The 22,339-nt window shown below is 37.5% G+C and overlaps 11 protein-coding genes across 11 annotated transcripts; 9 read left to right on the top strand and 2 right to left on the bottom strand.

Annotated features, from left to right (window-relative positions):
* Nucleotides 1-82: 82 nt before the first annotated feature.
* Nucleotides 83-1,492, top strand: FDP41_006140 (uncharacterized protein; the record flags this gene model as incomplete). Its single annotated transcript, XM_044709743.1, has 1 exon — nucleotides 83-1,492. One exon carries the CDS (start codon nucleotides 83-85, stop codon nucleotides 1,490-1,492), a length of 1,410 nt encoding a protein of 469 aa, XP_044559379.1.
* Nucleotides 1,493-2,043: 551 nt separating this feature from the next.
* FDP41_006139 (uncharacterized protein) lies at nucleotides 2,044-3,544 on the top strand (the record flags this gene model as incomplete). Its single annotated transcript, XM_044709741.1, has 2 exons — nucleotides 2,044-2,649; nucleotides 2,777-3,544. The coding sequence occupies 2 exons, from the start codon at nucleotides 2,044-2,046 to the stop codon at nucleotides 3,542-3,544; spliced, it is 1,374 nt and encodes a 457-aa protein (XP_044559378.1).
* A 139-nt stretch (nucleotides 3,545-3,683) lies between these two features.
* On the bottom strand, nucleotides 3,684-7,231 carry FDP41_006138 (uncharacterized protein; the record flags this gene model as incomplete). The annotated part of the gene is made up of 2 exons (XM_044709740.1): nucleotides 3,684-4,687; nucleotides 4,822-7,231. The coding sequence occupies 2 exons, from the start codon at nucleotides 7,229-7,231 to the stop codon at nucleotides 3,684-3,686; spliced, it is 3,414 nt and encodes a 1,137-aa protein (XP_044559377.1).
* Nucleotides 7,232-7,804: 573 nt separating this feature from the next.
* FDP41_006137 (uncharacterized protein) lies at nucleotides 7,805-8,671 on the top strand (the record flags this gene model as incomplete). The annotated part of the gene is made up of 1 exon (XM_044709739.1): nucleotides 7,805-8,671. The coding sequence occupies one exon, from the start codon at nucleotides 7,805-7,807 to the stop codon at nucleotides 8,669-8,671; it is 867 nt and encodes a 288-aa protein (XP_044559376.1).
* Nucleotides 8,672-8,762: 91 nt separating this feature from the next.
* Nucleotides 8,763-10,563, top strand: FDP41_006136 (uncharacterized protein; the record flags this gene model as incomplete). The annotated part of the gene is made up of 3 exons (XM_044709738.1): nucleotides 8,763-9,502; nucleotides 9,699-10,343; nucleotides 10,413-10,563. The coding sequence occupies 3 exons, from the start codon at nucleotides 8,763-8,765 to the stop codon at nucleotides 10,561-10,563; spliced, it is 1,536 nt and encodes a 511-aa protein (XP_044559375.1).
* An 898-nt stretch (nucleotides 10,564-11,461) lies between these two features.
* FDP41_006135 (uncharacterized protein) lies at nucleotides 11,462-12,653 on the top strand (the record flags this gene model as incomplete). The annotated part of the gene is made up of 3 exons (XM_044709737.1): nucleotides 11,462-11,837; nucleotides 11,899-12,056; nucleotides 12,117-12,653. 3 exons carry the CDS (start codon nucleotides 11,462-11,464, stop codon nucleotides 12,651-12,653), a joined length of 1,071 nt encoding a protein of 356 aa, XP_044559374.1.
* Nucleotides 12,654-13,145: 492 nt separating this feature from the next.
* FDP41_006134 (uncharacterized protein) lies at nucleotides 13,146-14,630 on the top strand (the record flags this gene model as incomplete). The annotated part of the gene is made up of 2 exons (XM_044709736.1): nucleotides 13,146-13,472; nucleotides 13,599-14,630. The coding sequence occupies 2 exons, from the start codon at nucleotides 13,146-13,148 to the stop codon at nucleotides 14,628-14,630; spliced, it is 1,359 nt and encodes a 452-aa protein (XP_044559373.1).
* A 787-nt stretch (nucleotides 14,631-15,417) lies between these two features.
* On the top strand, nucleotides 15,418-16,044 carry FDP41_006133 (uncharacterized protein; the record flags this gene model as incomplete). Its single annotated transcript, XM_044709735.1, has 1 exon — nucleotides 15,418-16,044. One exon carries the CDS (start codon nucleotides 15,418-15,420, stop codon nucleotides 16,042-16,044), a length of 627 nt encoding a protein of 208 aa, XP_044559372.1.
* An 89-nt stretch (nucleotides 16,045-16,133) lies between these two features.
* On the top strand, nucleotides 16,134-17,768 carry FDP41_006132 (uncharacterized protein; the record flags this gene model as incomplete). The annotated part of the gene is made up of 1 exon (XM_044709734.1): nucleotides 16,134-17,768. One exon carries the CDS (start codon nucleotides 16,134-16,136, stop codon nucleotides 17,766-17,768), a length of 1,635 nt encoding a protein of 544 aa, XP_044559371.1.
* Nucleotides 17,769-17,990: 222 nt separating this feature from the next.
* On the bottom strand, nucleotides 17,991-19,958 carry FDP41_006131 (uncharacterized protein; the record flags this gene model as incomplete). The annotated part of the gene is made up of 1 exon (XM_044709733.1): nucleotides 17,991-19,958. The coding sequence occupies one exon, from the start codon at nucleotides 19,956-19,958 to the stop codon at nucleotides 17,991-17,993; it is 1,968 nt and encodes a 655-aa protein (XP_044559370.1).
* A 252-nt stretch (nucleotides 19,959-20,210) lies between these two features.
* Nucleotides 20,211-22,067, top strand: FDP41_006130 (uncharacterized protein; the record flags this gene model as incomplete). The annotated part of the gene is made up of 3 exons (XM_044709732.1): nucleotides 20,211-20,268; nucleotides 20,624-21,061; nucleotides 21,235-22,067. 3 exons carry the CDS (start codon nucleotides 20,211-20,213, stop codon nucleotides 22,065-22,067), a joined length of 1,329 nt encoding a protein of 442 aa, XP_044559369.1.
* Nucleotides 22,068-22,339: the final 272 nt, after the last annotated feature.

Here is a 22,339-nt window from a genome sequence, read left to right as displayed (position 1 = left end):
GCCAAGGTTCACAGAAGAATTTTTCACCCTTTTTCATACAAATAACCATCATACATTCGCTCCTCGAATAGAAACTCTCGATATGATGAAAACGACAACATCTCATGCCTCTGTACATGACCTTGCTAAACACCTCAAATTCCACCATTACTCCTCACCACCATCAATAGCTGAATCTTCCTCTCGATTCGGTGCATCTTCCCAGAATGTCAATCTATCTGGAATAACAGAGGTTCTCTCGAGAGAACAAGAAGAACAACTGGATACTCCTAGCTCTCATAGAATGATGAATACAACATCCATAAGAGAGAGATCTCATCGTCATCATGAGTATCCATCCTCTGAACATCATACCTACTATTCGACAAGTTCTGCTCTTGAAAGTACCAGGTTGAGTGGACGAACATTGAATTATGCTATTCCTTCTTTGGTGAATCATCATCATCATCAACACCAACAAGAACCAGTGGTATATCATCCCAGTCATCAGGAAAATTACGGTTTCACGCCTCATTCTTCTTCTTCCTCTCTTCTCTTCATGGTGAAAGATAGAACCAAGAGAGCCGTTATTACCCAGAAGAGTGCAACAAACACGACCTCATCTGCTGTCGCCATCAAACGCTCAACCTCCATCATTACTTCTTCTTCTTCAAATTCTTCATCCTCCCTCACCCCTCATACAAACCATCCACCCTCTAAAATTGTAAAGAAGTCTTCCTCCAAAAAGAAGGTCATTAAGAGAAAGTATCAATACAAACATTTACTGGCAGCCGATGCCAATAAGAACAATCATAAAAGTGGTCATAAGTCAAGCAATATCACTCCCACCACGCAGTACGTCTATGATTTTGGATTGTGGGATCAGAGCAGTGAGGCTTTTCCTTCAACTAACACCACCACCAACAGCAGCATTGCAACGAATACAACCACTCCTTCATCCGCAACCTCTCCCATCCACCATGAATCTGCAGATTCCTCTTTCCAACTCCACTTGAACAATTCCAAACAACACCGAGTTCAACGAAGAGCTGTTTCATCCATCTCCAAACACGAAATGCTCCAAGTTCTTCATCTGACCCAACAAAAGGCTTCTCAAATTCTCGGATGTTCCCTCTCCACCGTAAAGAGAAGATTCTACGAATTGAAAGATGAGATTGGACTCAACAAATGGCCCCAAGATTTTCTTGAATTGATGCAATTGAGTAAGGAAGTCTTTCAAAAGATTTATCCCATGTCTCTACATTTTATTTTGAATCATGATGATGATGAGAAAAGTGGTGCTGTTGCTTCTGTGCGTTTGTTGGCTTCAGAAGAAGAAGAAGGTAGTAGTAGTAGTAGTACTCATGAACAACAACAACGATCACAATTGTCATCATCATCACTCTCACCACCATCGCTGTTCAACCATTCAACAATGAATCCACTTATTGAAACAGGTGCTAACACCGAAGAACACCATACCTCTTCGTTCTCGAATAGCACTCTTGTGTGATACAAATTTAACACAGTCCTTGACAATAAACAAATTGATCGAATGAAAACTCAATTTGGTCTTGATTGTGTCGTCATCATCATTATCAGTGAGCGAGAGAGATGAACTCCTTTCGAACGAGTTCATCACTGCTGTGATGGTCTATAAAGGTATACAAAAATCTTCATGCGTGAATCAATTGTTATTCTTGTTGTTTGTTGTTGTAGGTAGTAATATTGATGATGGTGAAAATGTCTGTTGTTAATAGAGGTTGCATGACCAATCTTCTTTTTCCTCTTTCTGACATGTCGATGACATCCCTAGCTCTGTAACATCAATTTGAACAACTCTCTTGCTGTCAGGTCTTTGACCCTGTCGATTCGAATCACTTCAGCCTAACACTCTCTTTTCGCAGTCAAAGACGACCAAAGACAGCCGACCCGTCACACATCAAAGTCAGTGACACGACCTCACACAAGAGCTTTCACATAAAACACCAGCTTTCACTGTCACGTCATCCGCAAAAAAATTCAACAACAAATTTATTAAAAAACATTCTCACAACAACAACGATGATTTCCACCACTTCATCATCCTCCAAGTGGTTGGTTGCCATGTTGTTGGTTGCCTTGTTCGCCATGTGCTCCTTCGCCATGGCCCAAGCAACCACTCAAACCGCTGCAACCGAAGCAGTAAAAGCCACTCCAATCGTAAAACCCACTACGGTCGTGATCAAGAAAAAGCCTACGCTCGTTGCTAAACCAAAGAAGAAGAGAGTGGTAAGAAGAAGACGCGTTGCTAGAAAACTCAAGAGATGCCGCAAGTTGGCTCGTAGAGCTAAGAAGTTGGCTGCCCGTGCTTCTAAATTGGCTAAACTCGCTGCATTGAAGGCTAAAATTGCTGCTGCAAGAAAGACCAAGAAGGTTAGAAAGAGTGCCAAGAGAGTTGCAAGAAAGGCCAGAAAGGCTGCCAAGAGAGCAAGACGTGTTGCAAAGAGAGCTCGTCGTTGTGCCAAGAAGGCTTCCCGAAAGTATGGAAAGAAGGCAACCAGAAAGTTGAGAAGAAGAGCTAGAAAGGCTGCCAAGAAGGCAAAGAAAGCAGCAAAGAAGGCCAAGAAGAGCACAAAGAAGTCAAGAAAGACTGTGAAGAAGGCTGTGAAGAGGGCTGTGAAGAGGGCAGTCAGAAAGGCAGTCGCTGCTGTCAAGAGAGCAAGAAAACAACTTCCAAAGAAAAAAGAGAGTTGTTGTTGTCAAGAAGAGAAGATCTTGCAGAAAACTCAGAATTGCTTTGAAGAATTTGAGAAAGGCTTTGAAGAAGAGAAGAGCTGTTAGAAGAGCAAGAAAGACTGCTAGAAAGATCAGAAGACAAAAGAGAAGAGTTGCTAGAAGACTCAGAAGAGCTTTAAAGAGAGCTAGAAAGGCTTCCTCCAAGAAGGCCAAGAAAGCTGCTAAGAAACTCGCAAGAAAACTCAGAAGAACAGTCAGAAAGCTCGTCAAGAAGGCAAAGAAGGCAACCAGAAAGGTCAAGAAGCAAGCAAAGAAGGCAAGAAAGGTTGCTAAGAAGGCCAAGAAGATTGCTCGAAGAGTTAAGAGACACAGAAGAACCTGCAGAAGAGGAAGAAAGCCAAGAAAGGTCGTCAGAAGAAGAAAGATCAGACGTGCCTTGAAGAAGAGAGCTAAGAAGTGTAAGAAATCAAGAAGAGCTACCAAGAAGTCTGCTAAAAGAGTTAGAAAGCTCGCCAAGAAGGTCAAAAAACTCCTCAGAAAAGCTAGAAGAGTCGCTGCCAAAAAGGGAAAGCGCTCTGCTAGAAGAGCATTGAAGAGAGCAAGACGTGCATTGAAGAGAGCCAGAAGAGCTGCCAAGAAGGCTGCCAAGAGAGCAAGAAAGGCCTGCAGAAGATATAAGAGAAAGGTCAGAAAGGCCAGAAAGATCTGCAGAAAGCTCACTAAGGCTAAGCGTGCCAAGATAGCAAGAAAGATCAGACGTGCTTTGAAGAAGATGAAAAGCAACAACAAGAAGAAGTCCGTCAGAAGAAAGCTCGTCTTCAAGTTGAGAAAGTTGTACAAGTGTTAAACAACATTCCCTTATCAATATTCGATAAACTTCTAACTGTGTAATTTAAACACACTGTGGTTTATTTGTGAAATTTGGGTTGTTTGTTTTGTTTGCAAAATCTGTCCAACAACAGCGATTTTGTCAACACACACAACACTCACAAAGTTGTTTCCGCGTTCTCCAAAACATCTTCCTCTGATTGCTTCCATAAATCTTCGTCTGCGAAGGGAATCTGAGAAGAAGCAGAACTGCCTTTCGCGCTCTTGCTCTTCTTTTTCTTTGGACCCTCACACTCAACTTCATGAGAGCTGTCTCCACCATCAGTTTCTCCAAAACTGCTCTCTCTAACTTTTACATGACACACTTCAACATTGGCTCCAGCTTTTGAGAGTAAATCTATCCAAATTATTTGTTTCTCGCTGAGCTTATCATTGGGTCCCTTAATTTCACTTAATAAATGTTCATGAGAAGAGACGATGTTAGATTCTTGTGTGCTCTCTGAAGAAGAAACTCTTTTCCAACAAACAAGATCTGGAAAGCCACTTCTGTTCTCTTTCATGTCCTCAGCAAGAGATTGAAGAATGGTGCATATCACCTCAATTGGAAAACATTCACAAATACTAATGAGACACGCCAATTTTGGTGAAGATTTTTGGGCCATGCCCAGTGTTTCACAAGATGCAATGTTCTTTCGAGAAATATCATTAATCTCCTGATCGTATCTGTCATTATTATTCTCATTGAACATTTCCACACCTTGAGGGATGACAAGATCTTTTTCGCGACTCAAAGTCACTGCATTGTCTTCATCCAATGGTGTCGGATCCATATCCTTCCAATTACAAGCAATTGCATTTGTTCCATAATTTTCATGCCAACAATTAGTCACTTTCTCGACCAGATACTTTGAACCATATTGTTCAATTTCTTCAAGTCTTTTCTTAAACTTGTCTCTTCTCCTCAAATAAAAAGCATCTGTCATGAAATCAAGAGGACACGATTGATACTTATTTTGAAAGACATACGGTATGGATGAATCGAAAATAATATCCCACATCACTAACATGCATAACATGGCCCAAATGGAGCCTTCACTGTGAAATCCTTCCATGGCGTGTTGCATTTGATAATGTTCGAGTGCAAACTGCTCCACACTCACCACTATGAATGGTAACACACGTGAATATTAGTTGTTGTTTTGAAAACATGTTGTTCATGATGAGAAAATTGTTAGAATTAAATGTCAAACAGTATATTATATATATATATTAAAAAATCAAAAAATTAAAACTTGCCTGTTTTTTGATCCAAGTGTGACACAAAATGATTCCTCTTTTCTCCTTTTTTCCTACTTTCTAATTTCTTGACCTTTCCTTGAATGTATATTAATTTAGGAGGTTTAACATTTGTTGAGATGAAGGTTGAGATGAGAGCAGAATCGTCACTACTAATATTCGAAAACTTCTTGGGATTGGCTTTTTGGAGTTTCTTACAAAGTCTCAAATATCGTTTCTCGAGTGTATATCTCTTATTGGGTGGTAATCGAACAGATCCAAAAAATTCACAACTATTAGTATCGGATAGTGCAATTTTGCATGTTTCATATGCTCTTTCATAGGAATCCACAGTTTTTTGATGTTCATAATCGAGAGCAATACGATTGTAGAATTCTCCTCGCTTACCTACCATAAAAGGAGATTTCAAAATTGTCGTCAAGTGTGAAATTGCAAGTTCGTATTGTTTGTGTTTTTCTAATAACTTGATGCAGTAATGTAAAATTCTGGCATAGACATAACCACATCGAAATCTCATGAGATAATAATCCATGTGTAGGTCGTTGGAATTTTTTGAGTATTTGTTTCGAATTAATTCAGTATCTTGTTCTAGTCTTCGGCTTACATCTTTGGAAAATTCAATAAGTTTTTCTAAAAGACCTTCCTCATTAGCTTTCTGAATGGTTTCTAAACGAGTTTCAATTTCAATAATGAGAAGATCTTGAGTATTTTGGACGTCACCACTCGATGGATTGGGATAAGAGGTTTTTGTACTCTCTACTGATGGTGATTCAAGTGAGTCAGCCCATGTGTTAGCTATTTCAAATGCCTCTTCATATCGTAAGAGATCTTCCCTTGTTTCGAATAGGCTCTTTTGCTCTTGAACTTCATATTTGGGAAAGACGGTAATCTTTTTCTGTTCCAATATCATGATGGAAGCATTGTCAGAGTTTTGTGAGATAAAATAGAGGTGGTGAATTCGCTTGAAAATTTTGGCGACACTCTTTTTGATTCTATAGTACATGGGTGCAATATCCTTATTGGTTATTGATGCCTTGTGAATGAGTTTTAACACTTCTTGCGTACGTAAGATGGTGGCAGTGTTTGATAGGGCCTTTGAAGGAGATGTTGCACAAGTGTCTTCGTTTTCGACTTTACCCTTGTCATTTGCTTTGATTGGTTGCTTTTTGAAAAACCCACTCAATTTTGATTGCTTTCCGCCAGAGTCATTCAATTCAATAAGAGATTCAGGTCGTGTGATGATTTGTTTGATCAAGTCAGATTTTGGAGACTCTTTGGATGATCGTTTTGAGAGTTGTTTCTTAACAACATTACTAATATTTTTCTTGTCTAATATTGTTTTGAGTTGCTTGTTTGTGAACTCTCTTAATAATTCTTGAATTTCATCCATGGTCCAATTGTTGTTGCTGTGCGTGATATTGTAGTTTTCATGATTTACATGAAGGACTTCAAAAAGATCAGATCGTATGAGATGTTCGAGAGCATCTTTGATATTTTCACAGCATACAATTTGCATATTGACTTCGTCACAACTTGTCCATGAAGACATGATATCTTCCTTCTCTTTTTCGATTTCTCTTCGGTATTTTTCTAGCTCTGTAATTGTAAAATATTTTTGTTTTCTATTGAATAGTCGAATAAATAATCTTTGTGACGCTTTACATTGATTTTTAAATGTGTCAATAATTTTCTTTTCTTCCTCAATAAATAAATGGCCATCTCTTTTCGTGACTGTTTCTAAAATCTCCAAGAAATGGTACAAGTAATAGCTTCTTATTCGATCCTCTTCAGGTTGTTCCTGTTGTGAAAATTGTTGTGAATTTGATTTTTGAGATTCAAAGCCCGTACTATGATCAGAACACAAAGATTGAGAATTTTCATCTGTCATGAGACTGTTCAATGATGACTGCCTTGGTTCCATCACAGAAAATGTCAAATCACTATTGACAGAGAGGCTTGAAGTCATTTCTTCTTCAATATTTATAGTTTCAATGATACTCTGAGTTGATACAACACTAGTGCTGAGTGTTGACAAGCTTTGTGAGCATCGTTCCGAATCACTGGGAGCACTCTGCAATTCATCGTCGCTATCAATAACGAATGCCTCTTCCAAAGAGTTTCCTTTCAGCTGTGTCATTGTTTCTTCCAAACTATTGATACAGCTCGGAGGCTTCATCTCCCCCGATAGACTTCTCTTCTTACCTTGATGATGAAAATAGGACATGATAGAAGTTGCACTAAATTTCGGAGAAGGAGAGGCTTCTCTCGGAGATGATGATGATTTTGAGTTTTTACCAGTATTCGGTGTTTTCCTCCGAGTATTTTGCTTCTCCAAAGAGGATGATGATGAGGATGGTTGTTTCTTCTTGTGATTGCTGGAAGTGTTTTTCGCAAGAGTTGTTTTGGGCATTTTTTATTGTAATCACAGCGCATGATCATCATGTTCATTTCTCTTTCTCTCATCGTTCACTCATTCTCTCATCATCATTAAAGAATCTTTTGGAAAACGCGTGATTCGAATCTTCTCTCGTTCTCTCAAAAAATTGTTCCTCTTGCTCATCATCCCATTGGCAGCAGCAATAGCGAACCAGCAAGGTACTAACGCAACTGAGACAACAGGGTGAGCCTTTCATCATTGATTGGTGAGAAAAAGGATTGTGGATTCTTCTTCTTCTTTGAAAGCGTTGAAACACGATCATCATCATCATTGATTGTGTGTGTACCATATAGATCCGTAATCTCTCTTCATCGGGAAGTCTTTTGTTGTTGTTATTATTGAGAGAGAGATCATCATCATTTGTGTTGTTTAAAAACCAACAAATTTTGAATAGATCCTATCATCATTAACTCTGCAATAATTGTGGACTATCATTTATTGAATTGGAATAGTTTCCTTCAATATCTAATTGGTAACTCTCCATTCAAATTGATACTAATTATTATATATATATCATTATTTTCATTCATGGAGAAGCGTTTCATCATGGTCCGATTTACAAATTTCAAATCCTCTCCACAACCTAAAGATTCTCACAAATATGAGATGAGTGGAGTTTTGTGCAAAATGGGAGAGGTCAACAAGTCATGGAAGGAACGATTTTTCATTTTGGAAGACGATAAATTATTTTACTACAAGAATAATGAAGCCACAAAAGCAATTGCATATATTCCATTGAATGATGCCTATGTACGAGTGTCGCCAGAATTTTATCCCAGATTGGCTTGCTTTGAGATTGTGACTGCACAGAGAATTTATAAACTGCAAGCAGCAAATTTCGAATTGATGAAGACGTGGATTCATCATTGCCAAACTTTTAGTAAGATTAGTATGGAAAATGAATTGATACGGCAAGCTGACATTCAGATTTGTACGACAGAAGCTGCCTATTCGAAAAAGTTATTGGACGAGTTGCATTTTGAACCGATGCCTTTGGAAAATTATTATTTCATGTGCAAATACGACGATAGTGACAATGATTTCAGTGACATGACTTCAGAGTCTGGAAATACTCCACAAAATAACATTACCAATGCTACACGAACAAGACATAGATCTGCAGCCATGAATTTATCCTTTAGCAGTCAATTGTCACATTTGATAAATTCAGAGTCACCAATGAATGCAAGTAGCGTCATTATTTCCAAAGACGAACAAGAATTCGTAGAAGACGAAGATATTCTGCCCTCAACTCCACAAAACAACAACCAAAACAAAGCCACTGTCTCCATGAATTCAATTTCACCCTCCTCCGATTACTGTGTCACTCCAACCTCATCCTCTCTCCTTAGCTCATCCTCATTCATTGAGGGCCAAAATCAAGAATTAATACAACGTATTGATTGGCAATAGTCATGTGTGTCGTTCAGTTGAATTGTTGTTTGTTATCATGGTGAGTTCACAGTTCACCAATGAAAGGTTGTTGATCGTCGCAACACAAAAAATGTCTCCGCCACAACCACCTAACAGTTTCACTTGTCGTTCTCATGTTGAAACTTCTTCACCACTCTCATATGAATCATCACAAGATTGTCATCCGAACGACGAGTCACCATCATCATTTAATATTCAAATTCTCGGAAAATCCTTTCAAAACATTGAACATCTCTCTCTTCTCCAACAACCCCTTCGACAAGTATCGATCGGATTCGGCCACGTCATCATTCTCTGTGAAAATGGAAAGCTTTTATGTTTTGGTAGGAATGATTGTGGACAATGCAATCGACGCGTGGAAAGTCTACCTCCTCTATCATTGAACAATAGTTCCATCTATGGCGACACATTGGACATTTTGCAAGTCACACCTCTCTTTGATTCATTGTCGTCGACAGAACACCAAAGTGAAGCGATGGAGAACACGAAACAAATGCTTCATCACACGATGTCCGTTCGATCGGTTCATTGTGGAGCTCTGCATACCATGATTTTGTGTGAAAATAATTTAATTTTTGCATGTGGAAGTAATTCAAATGGACAACTTTCAATTCCGTCACAAGTGGCACAAGCATGCGGAACAGAAATTGAAAAATTTACTCGAGTGGATTTGAGCTCGTGTCCATTATTGTTGAGCTCTCCTCTCGACTCGGTCACGAGTTCAACCATGAATCGAATCAAGACGTTGCATTGTCGTTTTTCACATAGTGGAATATTGAGTGAAAATGGGGAATTGTATTGCTGTGGGAGGTATGTATCAGCTGTGAGAGGTTTTGTTGAGAGTTTAATATTGAAGTATTGTGGAACGTTGATCATGTTGAAATTTCTCAATGACAAATTTTTTTGAATTTTGCAAATGTTACAAATATGATTATTATTTATGAAATGTTACACAATATATATGAATGAAACAAACATTTCAACAATTTATAATGCCATGAATTAGAAATTACGACTTGGAATTGGGTATTCCCAAAGAAGAAAAAATCATGAAATTTACTCAAGTATTGAACATTCCAAAAATGAAATTGTTTGATTTTGCTTGGAAATACATGGTTGCCATCAGTGTGGACAATGTCATTTATGCCTCCAAATATGGAATTTTAAAAACAGTACAGGATCCAAATGGAAATGAGTTTTTCTGTCGATACGAAAAAAGTGAACCCAATTCATTTGGAGATATTATCAAACTAGAATGTGGAAATGAGCACACCATGTTTCTCAATTCAAGACATGAATTGTACGGATTTGGTTATTCAGTCGATGGCCAAATTGGTGTCAATAGTGTCGTCAAACAAGTTGTTCGAATTGCTCTAGATCGAATCAAATACGATGTTATTCATGATTTTACATGTGCCTACAATCAATCTTGTATTATCACCAAAAAGGGCTACATGTACGTATCTGGTTTGTGGGATTTCACAGGTCTCTCAGCAAACGATGAGGAAGATCCTGAGGCAAAACAAGTCTTTCTGAACTATCAAAATCAGAAACAACCAGTGAATGTATTTCAATTCACAAAATTACCAGTTCCAAAGAAACGATTCAATTCCATTGCTATGGGAAATGAAATTTCATTTCTCTTTCATAGGTAGGTTGTATTGCATTTCGTGTGTTGTTGAAACTTTCTTGTGCATGTATGTGTCGCTGTAATGTAAAGATATGACAATGAATACGAGTATGAAAAATCACTGAAGGCTAAACTATTTCGACAATGCCAGCACTGTAGCAATCATCAATCATTGTTTGATGTTGTCACGATCAAGTGCGTTAACTCGTTACCTTCCAAAAATTTGAACACCTTACTGTGAACAACAGGTTGTGCTCTTTTGTGTTGGTGATACATGAAGTGTTAAGAACACAGTTGCAAATTAGATCAATGTTAATCCAATACCACTCATCTCCAGTAATTCCATGATAGAAGAGTGGGGTTATGTATGCATTACAAGAGACAGTATAGATGTTTTCGCCAATAATTCACACATCAAGGACAGTGCATTTCTGGCGCTTGAAAGGATTTGTCGAATTTTCTCGGTGCATCTTGTGTTAGCCAAAAACAACGTCGTGGAAGCAGTATTCAATGTTATGAATGCTTGTTGATGACGATCCCAAACGTGTTGAAGTGTACGCCGATCTGCGACAAAGAGATGCCAACCCATGAATAAACGTTTCGCTCAAGCATCCTTCTATTATCATCTCGCCCAATTTGGAATTCTCAATTTAATTTACGGAAAATTATTTCGTGACCTGATACCCATCAGTCACTTGTCTTTTGTGATCAAGAAGGACGTTCCAGGTTGCACCTCACTTCTTCAGGTTTCCAAGTACTCGATCTCCATTTGTCCTCACATCAAACGAGTGTGGTGTCGGTTTACCCTGCGATTGCTGCTTGCTTATTTGGTGATACTCAACCCCTCTTTCAAATTAACATTTCTTTCTTGACCCACCAAACAAGAAAAAACCTTCATTAAGAACTACACCCAGCCACCCAACAATCAAACATAGCTCTCACCAATACCAACTAGTGCTGGAGCAGTGATGTGCTGTCTGAGGTTGTTTCGTACTATCTAAATTCTTCAACTGTGCATTTAAATGGAGCACAACAACAAGATTTGAATATTCATTTTCCACTCAAAGAGAATGCCAAAAAACCAGAGAGAGAACAGCAGCAATGATGAATCTTCCTTGTCTTCATCGAGCATCAACTCCATGACGTCATTACCCTTTCCAACTACATCCAATCACACTAGTGGTTGTACTACAACATCAACAGAACATCAACACCCACTCGAAAATCAACCGTCCCATATGGCCGATCTGTCGAACATCTCATCTTCACTCCTTCTTCCCAAAGCAGCAAAATCTGTACCAAATCGTGCTGTCAGACCCATCATCTCAAAGTCACAGAATGTTACCGCAACGAATAAGCCAATGCGATTCATTCAAGTGAGCGGCAACATGACTGCAAAGAAAAAAGCCATCCAGAAAGACATCAACATCTCTAGTTTCAACTCTTGCCCAAGCAGCTCCATCAATTTTGAAGTCCCATTTGACAACAACAACAACAAGCTCAACATCACAGCTGGTCTCTCTCGAAAGCAACTACAACAACTCTCACAACAATGATATCTCCCAACACCGAATAGACTCTCAACTCTGTCACAATGATTCCAGGACAAGTACAAGAATTGCTGTACCATTCAGTAATCCATCCACTCATCATCACGAGCACATCTCATATTCACAACATGATTTGCTCAAGAACAAGGTCATGAGTACACATCCTCCATTGACGAAGACACATGTAAGTGGAGATGTTGTTACTCATCACATGCATGACATGGATGGCGAATGTAACGAACAGCATGCTTCTTCATCACATGCGAAATTACCCTACCCAACAACAAGTCGACGAGGGTCCTATTCATCATCGACGTCAACCCCTTCAAATGCATGTATGGAAAGTACGAGCGCCAACAACTTCTCTTCGCATGCATCCTCGAATGATTCATTCAATGGTATGAAGACTGCTCGTGTGTGCACATCCCCAAACTCATCAACACTACAACATCATGCACATCAAGGCAGTAACCATGCATGCAATTATCAAATTCGCTTTGTCATGGAAGAAAACTTTACCAATTCAACACCTCCTAAAAAGCGTAATATTCTCACAAAGGATCAAATTATTCGAGTATTGCATTTATCACAAACACAAGCATGCAAGATTTTGGGATGCAGCATTTCTACCTTGAAAAGAAGATTTGGAGAGCTGAAACATGAATTGGGCATGGAAAAGTGGCCAAGTTATTTTGATGATGTTCGACATTTACCAATTTTCCCTCAACTGTATCCCATGTCTTTAAGTTTCATTTTGAATGAGGATAATATGAGTCCTTAAGTTTAAATGACTCATCTCAATTGAGCTCTATTTCAACATCACACGGAGTTATACACACATTGTATGATTCGTCTAGCTTAACAGTTATAATTAGTGTCATGTCCGTCAGTCATATCTATCACCAGAATATCAAAAATCAATTAATGGTTAATTATTGGAATGGAAATGATCATTACCACTAGAGATTACCAGTCCCTCTGGGAATTGGCTTGATCAAGCGAAGGTGCAAGGAAAATGATGTTTTGTAAACTGCTGTGCTATTGCTGGATTTTTTTCTCCGAGAATGCTTTTGATTGGTCGGAGAGACAAACATCATTTTCTAGAGGTAATTTGTAGTGAAAAACAACAAGCTATCGGAATGGATTCAAAAGGAACCTCATCGATTCAGGCACATGCGAATACAAAGTTCGTCCAAACAAGCCGTTATGCATTTTTTTAAAACATTTTTTTTTGAGAGAAATTTGAAAATTCTTCAAAAAATTGGCATCAATAATGGAAGCATCAATATCAACAAATTGTAATTGTAACAAGCCGGCTCAAGTAACCACAGTAAAGAAAGAGGGACCGAATCATGGCCGATTATTTGCTACTTGTGCAAGCCGAGAATGTAAATATTTTGAGTGGCTAGATGGAAAGAACAAGAATTTTGCTGCTCCCTCTTCTTCCTCATCATCAGCCGATAATTTGAATTTTGGATTGAATTCATCATCGGGAAAAACTTCAACATCATCTTTTAATTCTCGAAAGGATCGTTCTGAAATGATGATCGTTCCAAAATGCCAGCATCAGCAAGATGCCATGCTGTTAAGAGTGAAGAAGGTACGTAGCTTACACCCATCTTTCGCGCTGTATCTTCATTGTGGTGGTATTATGATCATCATTGTCTTATTTCGAATTCGAAATGGTGAAATTTCTTTCGGATTTGCTGATCGATTTCATGAACAGGAAGGTCCAAACCAAGGACGATTATTTTGGACATGTGCCAATCCACAGTCGGACAAGTGCTCCTTCTTTTCATGGTTTTCTGGAAAGGAGGAAGACTATGAGCACTTGATTGGCATGAAACCAAATAGTAGTAATGATCAAGCAAAAGTCACGAAGAATGAGGACGAGTCAGAAAAAAAGAGAAAGTTAGACACGAATGATCTGCATGCAGAAGAACAAGACAACAATGAACCAACATCGGAGGTTAATGATGTTGAACCACAACGCAAGAAGTTGAAAGAATCATCAGACCATAATAATGGAGGTACTGTCACTACTACTTCATCCTCAGATACAAACAACCCCTTAATTGAATATTTATTGGATTCGTCTTGGAAATCAAAGCTGGAAGACGAATTTTCAAAGTCCTATTTTAAAAAATTGGAAAAAACTGTCAACAAACACTACAAGGAAAAACCTAAACAAATATTTCCAAAGAAGGATGAGATTTTCTCTGCACTGAATGCTTGTTCTTATGACAATGTCAAGGTTGTCATACTGGGTCAAGATCCATATCCTCAATGGTATGCTCATGGTATGTCCTTCTCTGTGAAAAAGGGTATCTCAACACCCAAATCTCTCCAGAACATCTATTCCGAGTTGGAACATGACGAGAATTTAAAACCCAAGTTCACAAGACCTAACCATGGCTACTTGATGGGGTGGGCAAAACAGGGAGTGTTATTATTGAATGCGGTCTTGACCGTCGAGAGTGGAAAGTCCAACGAACACAAAGGCATTGGATGGGAACAATTCACTGACGCCATTATCAACAAGCTCAAAGAAAAGAAAAATATTGTTTACTTGTTGTGGGGGAAGGATGCACAAGAAAAGGGATCCAAGATTGATCGTAAGAATAATTTGGTCATTCAAACTTCCCATCCTTCTCCATTTTCTGCTGATAAGGGATTCCTTGGGTCGAAATGCTTCTCGAAATGCAATGAATATTTGGAAAATCATAGCGTCACACCAATCAATTGGAGTGATTTGTAAGACGATCACTGATAACAGTGAGGATTTCGAGTGAAATTGCACAAGAGTGCCCAAACAACGTGTTTGTATGTGGGTAATATCAAACTCTTCAATTTATTATTATTATTTATATATGTGGCGATTAAAATGCCATAAATGGTTTGGATAATGGGATTGTGACTATATATATATTTGATTTCATTAAAAAGACGCATTTACAATGATCGGCCTAACTGAAATCAAATATTATCCGTGGAATGAGAGATACTGTGCAATGCCAAAACCTCTCAACACTTCACTATTTAGCCGATAACAGATGTTGTATAATTTGCATGATTCAATTCAGTAACTTTTAGATTGAATTGGGAATTTTAGTTGAAAAGAGAAGGTAGTGACAAAGATATGTGGACACCATGAACTATTCAGAGATATCAAGTTTTCGAAATGTAAATTTTTATGCCAAATCTTGACGACCTGACATTCGCCAATGTGTCATTGATCGAAATTGTGCTTACCTATGTTTGATCAATAATCTCGTTTGTCCTCATCTCTCTTGTGAAATTCAACAAACGTCTCATTGATTTGGTTACTGAAATAATTGGTGATCCATGCGTTGAGAGATGGTGAAGCAAGTTTTTGATGGACATGGAATGTCTCTCACTGATGTCACATGTAAACTCTTACTTTTGCCGTATCAGTGTTAATCCAAAGGATAGCATCCATGAACTAATTTTTTAAATAAAACAACATGATCTCCCCACCTTCTGTTTTGTATAGTTCTTTTAGCTCGCACACAACTACACGCCCGATGACTCATCCTCCAAAATCATCCAATGTGCCAAATGTCAACCAGCCATATCAGTCCAAACAGTTTGTAATTCATCGAGTCTCCAAGCAACAACGCATGACCTTCAAACGACCCATTCCGCAAAAAAATTCTTTCACCTTTGTCCAAAATACCTATCAAGAAGGCATTGGTGTCACTTGCATCAATTTTCAACACAAAAATTCAGCCAAACACATCTCCAAATATGACTTGATCAAAGTGTTGCATCTCTCTCAACCCCAAGCTTGTAAAGTTCTCAATTGTTCCATGTCCACGTTGAAACGAAAGTTCTATCAAATGAAAAACGAATTGGGAATGGACAAGTGGCCTCAATATTTTCAAGAAGTGAGACATTTACCCATCTTTGAATACATGTATCCCATGTCGTTGAATTTCATCTTAAATCACGATGGTCATGAGGAAGGAGAGGAGGAGAACAATAATAAGATGGATCTTTCAAGCATCTCCTCGTCCTCCTTATCGAGAAGGAAAGTTCACTTTTCTGAACCTCAGAAAGAAAATGCATCATCCTTTTCAAATCTTCCAAATGCTCGCACATTCCAGACAGATAATCACTCTTCCTCATTCTCCAACCAGAATATCCATTAATTACATTAATAATAAATAAATATAAATTATTTAAATATATTTAATATTATTGTAAATTTCCACCGAGTTCCAAAAGAGTTCTTAAAAAAATGCCTCAACACATTTTGCCTCGTCGAGACTTGAAAGACAACTCTTTGGAAAGTGTCGTTTCTTATTATGAAGCCTCTCATCCTGTGGATCCACAGAAACCAAAACCACTCATGTGGAGATATCGTGAAGAGAAAGATGCAGTGGTGTGTTGCATTCCGATTGCACTTATTTTGGAATGTATGGATGATGATCATTGTGGTGATGAGTCTCGATATGTGTTGTGTGGAGATTTTTCTCAAATTCCAAGACATGAATATAGACCTTCTCACTTGTTGATTGGTATTCAAAGTCGCACTTATTTCATGGAAATGTCATTTGCATTATTGAAATTGGGAAAAAATGGTGCTTCTTTGGAAATGGAGGAGAACTCCAATTCTCGACTTTGTTTTCTCTATGACGACTCGAATAGGAGGAGTTTCCAATTGTCGGATGAATTTGATGGAATTTATATTGCTCATTACGACGAAAAACAAGTGACATTTCTAGCTAATTATGAATTTACATTGATGTTGAATGAGCAGGATGTGAGAAAAAGCAAACTTCATATGATAAGGGGTTTAAATTCTTTACCAATAGCATATTATCGTAGATGGGGTGAACGGTCATTGTTTCGTGACAATGAGGGGTCTTTTTATCGTGTTATGATCAGGCATCACTGGATTCAAGTTGATGGAATTAAGAGGTCAACTGAGCTCATACGAATTTCTACTCCAACACCCACTGGACCAGTGACCTTTCAACCAGTGACATGTTTTAATAACGAAGAGATTAAATTCGCTCTTCTTTTGCAAAAAAACATTTCTAGTCAACAGGAAGGTTGCAAAGAATTTTACGCAATCTTATCCTCCCAGAACTCAAAAAGAGAATTCAGCTCCATCCACAGGATTTATGTTCCACATAATGCACCTGCTTCACAACAAGTTGTCCACTTTACAAACTTTAAGAAATATTTTGTGAATGGAAAGAAGAATTTTAATTTGAAAATTATTTCTCATTGCAAATTAACTTCAAACAAGTATTTAATAATGGCTCATTGTAAGCCAAGACGAAACAACATCACAAACGTAATGAGCTCATTTCAACAATTCTTTATGGACCGAGTCATGTGGATTTTAATCGATCTTCACACAAAGCACATCAAAGAAGTGTATCCAAGAGTGGATAAGTTGAAACAAAAACAACAACAACCAATCACTGATGATTTCACAACTGTGCCAAAACGAAAGAGAGGAGGAAAGTTTTGCATCTCTGTACAGTCCGAATTTGAAGATGGAGATTTAAATGGAGGCTATTCAAATGTCACTTTGTTAAAACACTTGAAAGAAGTGAACAATACTAATGCTTTCGTAAATGACAACACAATCAAGCAAGAGGAAGAAACAGAGGAATCAAATCAATATTTAATACCACCAAATGTTAAATTGAAAGATGAAGTCATTTTGAAAGCGTTCAGACCATTCTCAACAAATCCAGACATCTTTCAAGTCATGGTCTTTTTTGCTGTGGACAAAACATTCGCCAATCAGTGTGGAAAAATGTTTCGATTTTTCTTTAAATTTAAGGATGAATGCAAAAGTACTCTCGATCAATTTTGTACACATCGATTTGCTGATATTTCGTTTAAATTCTTATAATTCACCTACTCTTGAGTGAACCATCTCACTCCAGCTAAGGTATGGATCCGTGTTGTGGAAATGATGGACGAATGTGGTTCATAAAAAATTGAATCTTGCCAGATCGAGATTGAATCTTCTAAAGTTTATATAAAAATACAATCATTCATGTCGATCGACCATTTCAATCACATGTGACATCATGAAATATTAGATCTTGGAATCTCTGTGTATCACCACTCCTCACTGCTCTTGTGGAATGCTTGGTAACATTCTGAACGAGTTCAAATAATTCTTTCCAAACGATTGAATCAGATGTGAATACGACTTTTCCATCTCCTTTTGAAATGCCTTACTTTCTTCAAAGGGATTATCAATGATGGAGAGTCGAGGTTTGTTGTCAATGTCAATATTTTGTAAAGTCTCTTGTTGTTGCTGTGAAGATTGTTTCAAAGATGATTGCTGACTAGAAGTGTTCACACCTTCACGCACCTCATTCTGATATTCATTAAATAATTCATATTCTTGAATGAGTCTGTCACGAAGTTTGTCTTCTCGTGTCAAAGTCGAAGCCAATGTAAATTCATCCTCTGTGAAAACATTAAGAGAAGAATAGATGGAATAAATTTCAAATAAATCAGTCCAATCATCTCGTTCTTCTTTTGTTTTCACCAATCCTACAAGAATTAAAGGTTCCATCACATACAAGTAATCTCCTTGTTCGACTCGAATTTCAAATAAATAATATTGATTTTTGTAGTATCGAACTTTTCTTTTTTGTTGTTTCAAAATCACTGTATCAAAGCTTCTTTCGGTTGGAATGATACTATATGTGACATTTTGATTCCATGAAAAGGTATGTTTCACAGGAGAGTCTTTGGTGGATTTTTCAAAAATGGTCACCACTTCATTTTTACACGACATGAAACGTTCGACAAAAATGTCATTCGATTGAAATTCCTCAACTCCTAAATCTCCACTTGAACTCAACGCATGATAGGAACTGCCACTTTCACCACTCACATTATTTCCCTGTCCAGAATTGAACGGAGATGACAAATACGACAAGGAGGAACTCTTTTTAGAACCTATTTGTGGCTTAATTTCCTTTTTAAAAAAATACACACATCCTTCCTTTTCGAATAAATGTTGAGCGGCAACCGTTTGTGACTTGTCTTGAAACCATTGATTGAAATTAGATTTTTGACGAGATTCTAAATCCATTTGATAAGTTCGTTGTTGTTGAGTATTACTGTTTCCGGAAGTTGCAGAGGAGGAATTTTGTGACGATTTGTGAAGTGGAGATGACGACGAAGATGGTATGGAAGAATTATTTTCGAGAGCTTCGATGGCAGAATCTTTAAAAAATTCATCGGTTTCAGCTCCCGAATTGAATAATCGAATTGTTTTTGATCGATTCGAAGAGGATGTTCCAGTCGGAGAATGGTTGGTTTTCGCATCTGTCGAAAGATTAATTCCAAAAATTTTTGAAATAAAAGTTGTGAGTTTTCGTGATTTTCCTAAATTTGATCTTTTTGAGGAATGATGGTCTTGATCACTATTGTTGTTGAAAGAATCGTCAAATAATGGAGAAGAGGTTGAAGTGACAGGAGAGGAAGAACTTGAATTTGTGCCTTCACCACCACTACTGCTGCCACTTGTCATCATGACATGTTGATGAAGAAATACTTCTTCCCATGCGGAAAATTCAGACATGACACTATGATCTGAAGAATGACTTTCTTGCAAAGAAGACGACGACGATCCCACTCCAGTTGGATAATTCCCAAATACTGAAGAACCATGATGATGTGAAACGGTCGTTGTGTTGGAATTTTCCGAGTGTGAAGTTGTTGTTGAAGATTGACATGTCAATAAATGATTGGACAAGGCATGTGAATGTTGTGGTAAAAGTAATGGAGAAATTAATAGAGAGGCCTTGAGAAGTGTTTTTTTACGTTTTCCACCACTCGAGTTGTTTGAATTTTCAACGCTGTTGTTGTTGTTCGTTGTTTGACACGATGATTTTTCTTGGAGGATGGAATTGACACGTGACAGACTTGGGGTGGCAGGAGGTGAATTTCTTGTAAAACTACTCGAAGGAGATCGATTCAATGGGATAGGAGAAGAGACTCTGAGAGTGATTGAAATTGAATCCGAAGAGGAGGATGAATCATGATTCTCCGATGAGGGAGTCGGAGGTGTGAACATTTTTTTTGTGGTTGGCATTTGACAAGGTCACTCCAAATGACAATTGACGAATACACAAGTCAGTCAGTCAAACTGAAAATACAAGACTGACTCATCATTGATAGTGGTTCAATGAGGAGCCACACAAACTTTCTTTTTAAATATTATTATTAATAAATAATATTTAAATCTTTAAATTTCATTGAAATTTTGTAAATTCTTGCACGTGGCACAGTTCCACCAAAAATAACCAACCGAAAAAAACGAAAAAAAATGATCACTCATTTCTTTATTCTTTCATCGAGAGGAGACAAAATTATTGCGAGAAATTGTAGGTGGTTCATTCTTGTTGTTGAGATTTGTGTTTTAATATATTTAATGTTATGAATTGGTTGGTTTTGATTGGTTGGATGGGATCCGATGATTGATGAAAATTTAAAATTGATGATGATTTGGAATTTCGAATGATGAACACGTTGTCGTATGATATGTTTATTATGGAATGTTTGGAATGTGATGGTATAAAATTTAATGGATGATGATGGTGAACGATCCATCAATCAAATGCCAACTTGCTTCATCATGATTGTGGCATGGGATGGTTCTATTTTTTTATTATATACTGTATATCTATAATATTGTTTGAAACATCACAATCACATCAATCTTTATTCATTCACAAACAGATCGTTACGACATTTTCGATGAAGTCGAAGATTTATTCTTTCGCAATGTGAGAAATGAAAACACACCCAATTTTGGAAAACCAATTTTCAACCAACAAGGAATTAATTTTTTCCATGTCCGTAAATCTGGTCTCTATATTGTTTGTACGAGTAGAGAAAACGTTTCACCAATTACAATTTTTGAATTATTGGAACGAGCGTGCATTTTAATTCGAGATTTTACAGGTCAATTGAGTGAAGATTCAATTAGAAAGAATTTTGTTTTGGTCTATGAATTGTTAGATGAATTATTTGATTGGGGAAAGGTTCAAACCACTCAAACAAATATTTTGACTTATTGTGTGTATAATGAACCTATTGAGACAGTGGATGTACCAAATACGAATGGATTGTTGAATATTGCATTTACGGATCCAAAGACTGTGAAATCTACTGCGAGTAAGTAGTTGTTGTTGTGAGATGTGTCTTGGCTGGTTGACAATATGTTCTTGACCAATCGAATTCATGTTGTGTTAATTTATCCGAATGTATTGTTGATGATGGTATTATTATTGTTGATAATGATGATTGAAATGATCATATTGTTGATCACATGATGACATCATCTTTAGCCTGCCTTCCCATCACAAAGAAGAATGATCAAATTTTTGTTGACGTTTTAGAACGTGTGAATTGTGAAATGAACAGCAATGGTGAATTACTTCGATCTGAAATTATTGGATCTCTCGTAGTGAAAAGTTACTTGATGGGAACTCCTCTCATTAGAATTGCTCTCAATCAAGATTTGGCCATTGGTGTTGAGAATAGTACTTATTCTGCCATTCGAGTGGATGCGATCAACTTTAATGAAATTATTAATAGAGATGAATTTGAACATGGACGTCAATTGTCATTTTATCCACAAGATGGTGAATTGACGCTCTTGTCTTATCGTGTGACCAATAATTTTAATGTTGTCATGCCATTCCGTATCACGCCAAGTGTCACAAAAACTGGAGATTACAAAATTGAAGCAGCCATTCGAGTTCGATCTGATTTTCCAAATTCCACATCTGCTACTGGTGTTTTCATTCGTATTCCAGTTCCAAAGAATACTGTCAGTTGTGGCATTAGTGTTGGTAATGACAAGGACTCTCAACAAACTTACGAATACAAGGAGAAAGATAAGGTCGTTGTTTGGGGCCTCAAGAAATTCCCAGGTGCCACTGAACAATTAATTAGATTGAAGATTAACATTTCTGAACCATGTAAAATTGATGAAAGGAAACTTGTTGGACCTGTCACTATGAAATTTGAAATTCCCATGCACAACATGAGTGGTCTTCAATTGAGATATTTGAAAATTGGATCTGACTCTTTGAACGATGATAAAAAACCAAAACAAAAGAGATGGGTTCGTTATGTGACTCAAGCTGGATCTTACAGTGGAAGAGTGGCCATGTAATTTTTCAACTTATTAAATTATTGAAGTGTCAAATAATGTCACCAAATATTTTCAAACGTGTGGACGATATCGTTTTGATTGCAATCTTTATCCATTAATTCTATTGCGATTTTTGGAATGAAGTTAATTTACTTGGCAAGCATTAGAGAAGGTTTTCAATGATGTAATGGTATTAAGCCTTCAAGTTTGGTCATGATCATCCGTTGAAAAGAAAAATGTAGTTACAAGTTGATTAGTTATGCATTTCAGGAAAGGATTCAAAGCCACCTTAT

The sequence above is a fragment of the Naegleria fowleri genome, assembly GCF_008403515.1.
Source record: "Naegleria fowleri strain ATCC 30894 chromosome Unknown tig51, whole genome shotgun sequence".
In the NCBI taxonomy this organism is placed as follows: domain Eukaryota; phylum Heterolobosea; class Eutetramitea; order Acrasida; family Naegleriidae; genus Naegleria; species Naegleria fowleri.
The sequence above is the reverse complement of the archived record's forward strand: the minus strand, read 5'-3'. Positions and strand labels throughout refer to the sequence as shown.